The sequence below is a fragment of the Camelus bactrianus genome, chromosome 5, assembly GCF_048773025.1.
Source record: "Camelus bactrianus isolate YW-2024 breed Bactrian camel chromosome 5, ASM4877302v1, whole genome shotgun sequence".
NCBI classification, from domain to species: Eukaryota; Metazoa; Chordata; class Mammalia; order Artiodactyla; family Camelidae; genus Camelus; species Camelus bactrianus.
This window is the reverse complement of record NC_133543.1, coordinates 88943898-88954133: the sequence shown is the minus strand read 5'-3', so window position 1 is coordinate 88954133 and position 10236 is coordinate 88943898. Positions and strand designations below refer to the sequence as shown.

The 10236-nt window shown below is 43.9% G+C and overlaps 1 protein-coding gene across 2 annotated transcripts; it reads left to right on the top strand.

The window, feature by feature from the left end:
* Window positions 1-1631: 1631 nt before the first annotated feature.
* Window positions 1632-7316, top strand: RESP18 (regulated endocrine specific protein 18). Of its 2 annotated transcripts, XM_074363235.1 has the most exons (7): window positions 1632-1711; window positions 1931-2066; window positions 3798-3902; window positions 4963-5095; window positions 5323-5362; window positions 5482-5571; window positions 7167-7316. In XM_074363235.1, the coding sequence occupies exons 2-7, from the start codon at window positions 1961-1963 to the stop codon at window positions 7215-7217; spliced, it is 525 nt and encodes a 174-aa protein (XP_074219336.1). In that variant the 5' UTR covers window positions 1632-1711; window positions 1931-1960; the 3' UTR covers window positions 7218-7316. The 2 variants fall into 2 exon arrangements, with proteins under 2 accessions (XP_074219336.1, XP_010947124.1); XM_010948822.3 differs by lacking the exon at window positions 1632-1711 and having other exon boundaries at window positions 1835-2066.
* The last annotated feature ends 2920 nt before the right edge of the window (window positions 7317-10236 follow it).

The following is a 10236-nucleotide window of genomic DNA, read 5'->3' as shown; positions in this document are numbered from 1 at the left end:
ACAGTCATGAAAAGAAATAGGACAACTGAATAGCTAAAGAAATTGAAATTGTAATAAAACTTTCTCACAAAGAAACTCCAGGCCCAAAGTGGTGAGACGTATAGCTCAGTGGTAGAGCCCATGCTTGGCATGCGTGAGGTCTTGGATTCAATCCCCAGTGCCTCCATTAATTGGGGGGGGGGGGGAAGAATCTCCAGGCCCATACACTCAAACAAGTAATATCAATCATACAGAAACTCTTTCAGAACATAACAAAAGAGGAATGCTTTCTGACTGATTTTATGAGGTCAGAATAATCAAACATTTGGAAGAAAGCATAGGAGAAAAATCTTTGTGAATTTGGGGTGGGCAAACATTTCTAAGAACACAGAAAGCATTAGTGATAAAAAATAAAATCAATAAATTGGACTTCCTCAAAATTAAAATACTTTGCTCTTCAAAAACTCTATTAAGAAAATTAAAATGAAATGCTCAGAATTGGGGAAAATATCCATAAAGCATTAATCTGTTAAAGAAGTTGTAACCAGAAGTACTAGAGAATTATGTCAATTATGGAATAGTAAATATTTTTAAACATTGTGTTCATTTTCAATTGCTGCTGTAACAAATCACCTCAAATCTAGTGGCTTGAACAACAGAAATTTGTTATCTTACAGTTCTGAAAGTCATAAGTCTAAAATCAATATCAAAATGTCAGCAGGGCTGTGCTCCTTCTGGGGGCTTAAAGGGAGAATATATTTCCTTGTCTTTTTCAGCTTTTAGAGGTTGTTTGCATTCCCTGGCTTGAGGCCTCTTTCTCGTACCACTCCAACCTCTTGCTTCCAATATTATAACTCTGACTACTGATTGTGACCCCTCTACTTCTCTTTTCTAAAGACTTTGTGATTATATTGGGCATACCCAGAAAATCCAAGAAACTCCCCATCTGAAGTGAACCACATTCTAAGGTTAATCACACCTGGAAAATCCCTTTTACCATGTAAAGTAACATATTCACAGGTTCTAGAGATTTGAATGTGGACATCTCTGGGAGCCATTATTCAGCCTAAAACAGATATCATAATGCTATTGTGATTATGCAGAAAACTCATTCATTCTAAAAGATGTATATTGAATTTTTTAGGTGTGAAATGTCATGATGTCTGTAAATTACTTTCAAATACTTCAGCAAGAAAAAGAAGCAGTTGTGACAAAATCTTATTAATTGTTAAATCTAAGTAGTAAATATATTAATGTTCATTTGAGTCTTCTCTCTTTTTATATTTGAAAATGTTCATAATAAAATTTTAAGCTTAATAAAAAAAGATTGAAATGTCAGTCTAGAGTTTAGGAAGCCTGTAACTAAATTACAGTGGAAGCAAGGGATCAGTTAGTTAGCTAGTTAGTTATTACAATAGCTCTATTAAAAAGAGTACAGTGGTTTGATCCCAGGCTATGGCAGTGGATGTGGAGAAGTAAATGGATGTGTTTATTCTTAGCAGGTCAAACCCATGATTGCTGAAGGGTTTTAGATGGGTGAGGGCAAAGTTAGCATCAAGATAATAAAAATAGACTAGATTCATTGAGTGCCGGCTACCCAGTTGCTGTTAATTTTTAATCCTCACAGCAAACCTATGAGTTAGGTACAAATCGCACCTGCGTTTCACATGCAATCCATTTCTCCAACCTTGGGACTGGGAGTAGAGGCAGTAGTCCTTGGCATCCGATTTATGTAAAAAAGGAGTGGGTTCCTGGGGATGGGGTGTGGTGGGACGGTTGTGGGGGCAGTAGGGGAAGTAGGGGCTGGATAGGAGTCCGCAGGGGCAGGGCCCGCCAGTGATTGGCCCAGCTGCCAAGGGAGGGTTGTGCAGATCCTGTTTCGCTAGCGGGTGGGAAGCCACAGCCCCGCTCAGTCCCTCAGGCAGCTGTCCCTACCTTCTCTGCGACTTAGGTGGGGAGCCAGCGCGCCAAACCCAGGAGGATGCAGTGCCTGCTGTGGCCTGGGGGCTCCCGGGGGCTCTGGCTGCTCCTCTGTTTCCTGCTTCTGAACAGCCGCCCAGGGGGCTGCAGCGACATTGGTGGCCACGGTCAGGAGGAAACCTGGGGGGTGCGGTCAAGGCTAGAGAGCGATTCTGAGCGAAGTGGGCGGGGAAGGGGGAGCTCAAGGTTTGGAATCTAAGAGGAAAGTAATGTGTTTCGGGGTGAAAATAGATGAATGTAGAGAGCATCTCGCCCAAAGAGGCGCAGGCTTGGAGTGGGGCTCGGCATAGGGGCTCTGGGACTCAGAGGACTCAGGGAAGCCCACTCAGGGGAAGACTGGGGATTTGGGAGGAGGAGGACGGGGAAACATGCATAGGGGGAAGTAAAACTGGCCTGTGAGGCCGCAAGAAAAGCAAGACGAGCCAAGGGGCCAGGGAAAAGATGCCTATGGCTGAGGGGTAGGCAGGGGACTAGAATCTCTAGACTGCAGGGGCAGGGGCAGGGACCGCGGGTTATCGGGGTCCTGGCTCCGAAGAGAAGGCTGGGCCGAGGGATGAGCCAAGGCTCCTTTATAAGCCCCCCAGAGCCTGGTGTCTGCGATCCAATTTCTGCTAAGAAGTGGAAGGCTAGGCCGAGGTAGAAGAGGATGGAGAGAGAAACAGTCCATCCTTTTTCCATCCCCTTCACTCTGAGCCAGCCAGGTAGACCATCGCTGACTCATGTCTGAGCTGCCAGAGACCGACTGCGCAGACTCCGGGTTTCCAGAGCCTGGCGCGTGGGGCAGACGGCGCAAACTCAGAGCCTAACGCCAACTTTCCTCCCCGTATCTGTGGGGTTTAGATGCCAATGCAGAGGACTCCCGAAGAACTGTGGAAGGAGGCCTGATGTCAAGCAACAGGAAGCAAGGCGTGGGGAGCGGGTGGGGGTTGGTAGTAAGGACGATCAAGCCTTGTGGGAATGCCCGGCTCTCTTTACCGCTCAGAGTCGCCCCCATGTCAGGCTTTGGCCATCACTCAGCACCGCGGACAGCGCCAGGAGCCCTGTGGGTCTGACCCAGGGTGTCCAGGTCACTGCTTTTCCTATCCGTTCTGGGAGTGCTGCCTCAGAGAACAATCTCTCCTTCCAGAAGTTCTTTTCCTTCTCAACAGGGTGCTGGAGGTTCTGGTCCTTCCTAAAGCCAGGAAATTGATATTAGGATCCATTTGACTGGGGAGAATTCCCAGTCCATAATGACTTGTGGTAATTCCACTATAGGGAAAACAAACAGACTCCAGTCCTACCCATCTAGCTGGAATAAGGAAAGTGTGTATAGCATTAGGGATTATCTCCATCCCCTGTCCTTCCCTTATGCAGAGTCGGCCAAACTGTGGCTTTCAGGACAAGGATCCAGACACTCAAACCCTATACATACCATACTTTTTTTCCTTTAAGGATTCCAGGCCTCCTCTGTAATCCCCTCCAGGCTTCAAAGACTTCCCTGAATGCAATTTGCCTGTTTTCCATGCCCTGCCTGTTCACCTGATTATCCATTTCATGTGTGTAGCTTTCTGAGTCTCTGCTTATCTTAACCTCCACAGGATGTTCTTTGCCTGTAAGCTTGGTTCTTACTGGAAGTTGGTACCAAAGGTGAATGAGATGCAGGGGCTGAAGAACAGGGAAAGTGGTGATGGGTAGGGAAATATGAAAAGAAGGAGGACTTGAAATGAGGAGGGGGTCTGGTGAGGGGGACAGAGACCAGTGAACCCAGGGATGTTAGTGGGAGGAAGCTGCTTTCCTTCAACTGGGGTTTGTAAGTCTTCTGGCCAGGCTCCTTTCTCACACCACTATTTTGCTCTTAGATGGTCAGAGCCAAGTGGGAGTGGGGCAGCTCTGGTCCCTCCAAGGATTTACTACCCCAGTCTTCCAACACTTGCAAGTTTTCTTCCAGCAGATTGTGCCTCAAGGTGAGTAAAAGGTGAAGAGAGTCTGGGACCTGGTCAGATACAAGGATAGGTAATAATGAGGGGCTTTTTATCTGAGAACAGGTTTTCTTCCCCAGATATCTCTACTTGAAACTTTTCTGTCATGCTTACCTCCTGGAGGACCGGGTGAGACCAGAGTAAGTGTGGAGCTGGAAGGACAGGCTGTTTGCCCTTGAACATCCTGGAAGAGCCCAGTAGAGGCTTCTAGAAGAAGCCCTTGGAAGATGTCAGCATCCAACTCCTTGAGACTAGCCCCAACCACAGGCGCTATCTGAGTTTTTACAGAGACAGGAATCCTTAAATTCTCAGCCAGAACACACACACACACACACACACACACACACACACACACACACACACACACACTTCAGCTTCTGAGTAGGAAGCAGAGCAGATTATATGACAAATAGAAGGAAGGAATGAAGGGAGTGAGGAGCCTCTTGAAGACAGATGGCCAACCCTTCCTTATAGCAGAGTTGCATGAATGAGAGAAGAGTCAGATAGGAAATGCAGCTTGAGTTCTTTGTACTACTACCACTACGAATGTCTATCATGTTTATAATGCCTTAGAGCAGTGGTTCTCAAAGTGCATCCCTGGACCAGTAGCAGCATCACCAGGAGACTTGTTAGAAATGCTAGTTCTTGAGCGTCATCTCAGACCTCTTGAATCAGAAACTCTAGGAGTGAGGAACAACAATCTGTGTTTTAACAAGCTTTGTGGGAGATTCTGATGCACCCTAAAGTTTGGAAATCACTGTCTTAGTTTTCTCAGCAATTTTTATATCCCTAATCTCATTTAATCCTCACAATAGCATCAAATGAATCAGCAAAAAGAGTATAGTCTTAATCCTAACTGAGCATTTACTACATGCCAGGAACTGTGCTATGCAACTTTTATATGTCATCTCATTTAATTCTCTCCACAAATTGTGATCTTTTATCTACCTGAGGGAGAGGGGGAGTGTTGATCTCACTCTGGTCCCTGGAGTGGGCCAGTTAGAACATCCCCGGTGTTAATTCACCACATCCTTTCACCCTGCAGGTTTGTTCTGGAAGGATGACATGACCCAGAATGTGATGATCCAGAAGATGGGACACATTAGCAAACTCCATCCCCAGGATCCATGTGTGAGGGTTGGGCAGGCAGCCTTTCCCACCAAAACCACTGGGATGAGGTATGTGAGGCCTATGGTCAGTCCATGCTGTCTGGCTGACAGACAGAGCAAGGAGGGAGCTGGCATTAATGCAGGTAAGAGCTGCCAGGAGCACTATGAGAATGATTCAGAGGTCCTGTCTGTGATCTGCAGGAAACAATTCCATGAGCCATTAGTAATGTCTGCAAAGGGAGAGGAGGTGGGTGCTAACAAGCCTAGGTCCCATTTATCATCCCCATGTCTTTTAGGGGCAAGCAAGAGGAGAAACTTCGACTCTTATTCCCCAAGGTGAGACCCATGTGTCTTCTCAAGATGTGAATCCCTGACTTTGGGTCCCGTCTCTTTTCCTCAGGGGCTCTACCACCTTTTTCTGTCTCCTTCTTGATTCCTGGCTTCCTTCTTCACAGAGCCCAATGGCCAAGGTGAACAAAGATCAGTGCTTTACCTCCAGAGTGGTTTCAAAGGCCTTGAAACAAGAGGTGGCCAACCCTGTCAAGGTGAGGGCTCACTTTTTCTTGGGAGGCTAGAATCACCAAAGACTTCTTTAAATGAGGGAGGCAGGTGTGAAGGAGGGAGTGGGTATTGGGATGTGAACAAAAAAGCTGAAGAAAATATCTTTCCCAATTGAATGGTATCCTGATTTTCCTGTCTCTCAGACCACCTTTGGGTGTCCAAATAAGAGGTTGAGAGGCATGATGCAGGTGCTGAGAGCCTCTAAGGGTGAAATGATCTATAGTATCATGAAAAAGAATTGAGTTTAAAATAGGCATACAAAATTGAAGGGTTTTCACAATTAAGTAAAAGGTTCCTCTTTTCTCCATGCACTCTTCTGTATATAGCAAGTGATAGTGAAGTTCCTTTGGATGAATGGAAGAGGTAGCCCAGAGGCCTTTGCATTCAGCACCTCCCCGCCTTGCTCTACTCTGTGGCCTGAGTGAGCATCCCAAGGTTCTGCATTATCTCTTTGGGATGCTTGAACACTTCAGAATTCAACTGAAAACACTCATATAGCCCTCCCATCTATCTTTATAGATAAGACATTGGGGCCCAGGCTGGTCAAGCAGCTTACTCAAGGCTTCATAGCAGGTTCATGGCAGAGCAAAGACTGGACCCAGGTCTCCTGATTCTCAGCCCTTTCCCCTGCAAAGCCTCTGCCCTTCCTCTCAGGGACTGCAGTAGGGGTTGGGCTGTCCCACATACCAGACTCTTCAACATGGACAAGTCTTTTTTTGGACTAAGGCCTAAATTACAAGAAGGTGCCAGCCAGAGGACAATATGAAGGAAGGGCATCCAAGGCAGAGAGCACCATACTGACAAATGCCCTGAGACAAAGATACCATAGTATGTCTGAGGGACAGATGGAAAATTCAGGGGTAGAGATTTAGGTAAGAGAATGTAGGACTGGGGTTGACCACACAAGGACTCATAGATCGTGGTGGAAGGTTTGGATTTTATTCCAAGTGTGGTGGCAAGTCGACTGGGAAATTTTGAGGCAAGGGATATCATAATGTGATATGATTTGAAAAGACCACTCTAGTGATATTGGGGGATGGATTGTGAGAAAAGTAAGAGTGAAAACTAAGAGGCCTATAAGGAGCTGATCATCCTGGTACAAGGGAGACTGAGGTGGCTTGGACTGGAATGGTGGCAGTGGAGTCGGCACCTCCAGCTGGCCGTGCACTCCATCCAGAGGCATCCTGCATCTCTGGGAGCTTCCAGCCCCTTATGCTCTCCTAGGAAACCTGTTCTCACTCCCATAAGATGGCAGCTGGGCTTCCTAAGCCTGGATCGGCTGCTGGGTCTGAGCACGCAGAGCTAAGTAAAGACCACTTTTGAGAGACTTGTTGGTGTGGTGCTTTCAAGAAAACAAAAAAGATACTGCCATTCTTCTCCAGCCTGAGCCCAAGGGAAAATCACAGGATGAGAACCCTATGAATTCCATGTGGGAGCAAGGGGACAAGCACTCAATCGATGGACTGAGTTACTGTGGGCTTACTTAAATCAGGCTGCTACTGAAGCAGTTTGGAAAGTGTAGGTGAGGGAGGGGCCACCTTCCCACATACTGATTCCAATCCTTTGTTTCTTGTTTTAGGGCTTCTTTGAGTCACCCTCTGCTGTAGGCCACAACCTTGTCGCTGACTGAGACCTCGTGCAAGCCTCTTTGCCCCAGTGCCCTCCCCATTGCCCTCCAGGGAGGTAGTTCCAGGATGAATCTCCAACATTAAAGTGACTTTCATGCAAACTCTCTGTGACTTGCCCCGAGGCAGGATGGGCGGGGTTTGGACCTGGCTAGAGTCCTCTAAGTGAGAGAGGCAGGACCTGAACAGGGGGTGGGGTGAGAAGAACAAAGTGCCTTGGTGCTGCTCAAAGGCTGCTTTCTGTCCTGTTTTCCTTCCTGAAGTAGGGAAAGTGAGGGTGGGACCACACCTAGCCTTCTCTGCCCACATCTGGTGATGCTCTATGATCCAGTTGCCCACCCATCCTTCCATGTCAGACTTGCTTGGATGGTGCTGTTCTATGAGGGTCTCCACCTCCAGCATTACAGCCCCTGCCAAGGCTCTCCCATTCTTTGTGCTTCCAAGAATCAACGTAAAAGTGCTGTGATCAAAGTGTACACACATTAAATGTTTTGCTGACTCTTGCTAGTTTGCTCCTGGTAGCTTGAAATTTTTAAAAGGAGTGGGTAATCTGATCACTCGTGATCAACCAAATACCAGAATGTCCTATCCGCAGAGCTTTATACTTCCCAAGACACTCTCATACTCATTGGACATTCACAGGTACATGAAAATGGGCAAATATCTAGATTTTGTTTCTCTAAGAAATTGGGACTTGGCCACACACCTCATCCATTTAAACAACCCAGAGAAATTAAGTGACTAGTTCTTGATGGCAAGATTCTTTGTCATGCTGCTGTTCTTGCCCTCTCTACTTATCAACTATGTCAAAATGCATGAGGCAAAAACTGATAGAACTGACAGGAGAAATAGAAAAATTCACCTTTGTAATTGGAGACTTCAGCACTCCTCTGTCAGTAATTGATAGATCAAGCAGACAGAAGATCAGAAAGGATATAGATGACCTTAACAGAACAATCATTCAATCTGATCTAATTGATGGTTAGAATATACCGTCCAACAACAGCGGAATACAAATTCTTCTCAAGCTCACATGGAACATTCATCAAGATAGACAATCATAAAACACACCCCAACAAATTTAAAAGAAGAGAAATCACACATTCTGTGTGATTCTTCATAGACCATAATGAAGTTAAACTAGAAATCAATAACAGAAAGATAGCTGGAAAAATCCCCAAATATATGGAAAACAACACCTTTCTAAATAACCCATGGGCCAAAGAAGAAATTGCAAGAGAAATTTTAAAATATTTTGAAGTAAACAAAAATGAAAATACAATTTGTGGCATGCAGTGAAAGCAGTGCTTAGAAGGAAATTTATAGCAATGAATGCATACATTAGAAAATAAGAATGACCTAAAATCAATAAACTAAGTTCACACTTTAGGAAACTAGAGAAAGGAGAGCAATTTAAGATTAAAGCAAGCAGAAGAAAATAAACAATAAAAATTAGAGCAGAAATCAATAAAATTGAAAATAGGAAAAGATAGAAATTAATAAAACTCAAAATTGGTTCTTTGAAAAGAAAAAGAATTAATAGAAATTCTACAACTTAAAAATGTGAGAACCAAAAATTTAATTGAATAGGTTTAATAGCAGATTAGAGACAGCTGAAACAGAATTGGTGTACCAGAAGACAGGTCAGAAGAAACTTAGCCCTTCCCTCCAAAAAACACAAAGAGGCAAAGGATGGAAAATAAAGGGAAAAGGGTAAGAAACCAAAAGGATATAGTGAGTAGATTCATCATTTATTGAATTGGCATCCTAGAAAGAAGAGAGAGAATAGGGCATAAGCAGTATTTAAAGAGACTGTAGCCGGAAAATTTCCAAAACTGTTGAAAGATATCAATGAACAGATTCAAGATTACCAAGTCTCAAGCAAAATATTAAAAAAAAAAAAAAAAAACTAAAACTAAAACTAACAGAAAAATGACATTTCAGGAAAACAAAGCCAAAGAGAAAAATCTTATAAGCAGTTATGAATGTGTGGAGAAGATTATTTTCAAGGGAGCAACATTTAGCCTCATAGTTAACTCCACAACAGCAACAAAAGAAGCCAGAAGATAGAGAAATAACATTTTAAATGTGTTGAAAGAAAATAACTGTCATTCTAGAATTCTATAACTGGCAAAATTATCCTTCAAAATGAAAGAGTTCCGCATCTGCCTGGGATGTAGGAAGCCCAAAAGATAAACACTCCCATTCTAACAACAAGAAAATAGCTGGTTCAACTGCAGAATCATAACTTTTCTTGAGTGCATCAGAGAGCTGAGGTCACAGAGAGCTGATTTCTTTCAGGGCAGATATAGATAGAAACTTTCAGGTTCCTTATAAGAAATTTGAGCTAGAAATTTAAGCCGAGCTAATAATTTTTTTGTCCTCAAGTCTCCAGAACATGTAGAAGCAACCAACCCACACCACAACACTCCTTATTTCCCTAAAATATTCTACAGCAATAAACTTTTGGTCATCTAAATTCTTGCCTTCTATAGGCACTTGATTATAGGTATCTACAGGCAGTAATGTGAGGAACTATCTTGCCACTGCATGTCATGGACTGCTAGTATCCCCTTTACCACTGGAAACAGTCATTAATGCTTTTAAATCTAATAGATCAGAAAACCATCAGAGAACACATCCTTAAGATTCTGTTTCTTTGGAATCACTATCAGTACCAAATTCTTATCAGTCAGGGTTCAATCAGAGAAGCAGATTCACTAGGGATTGTAGCAGCTGTGTTTAAAGTAACTTGACATGAAAGTTACTTTTTTCCCCCTCTCATTTCTTTTCCCTGCTACTTTATATCAGGAGCACTGATATTGACAATGCTTTAGATTTCATATGAGAGTATGTCTGAATTAAGGGATGTGTGCATCACTTGTCATAAGGGTACAAAGTTTTCATTCAAACAAAACACAAGAGTGGAAGCTAGAATTAAGGTAGATGGTCCCCATTTTCCCACCCATATTTATGCTGCATCATTCTTCATCCTGCTCTATGTCTCCAAGTTGATGTCTTTGG

Bases quoted from the DNA above. Each gene is read 5' to 3' on its own strand.
- RESP18 (XM_074363235.1), top strand. From the start codon at position 1,961: ATGCAGTGCCTGCTGTGGCCTGGGGGCTCCCGGGGGCTCTGGCTGCTC. The intron at 2,067-3,797 runs GTCAGGAGGAAA...TTTTGCTCTTAG, and splicing joins CAGCGACATTGGTGGCCACG to ATGGTCAGAGCCAAGTGGGA. The intron at 5,096-5,322 runs GTATGTGAGGCC...CATGTCTTTTAG, and splicing joins ACCAAAACCACTGGGATGAG to GGGCAAGCAAGAGGAGAAAC.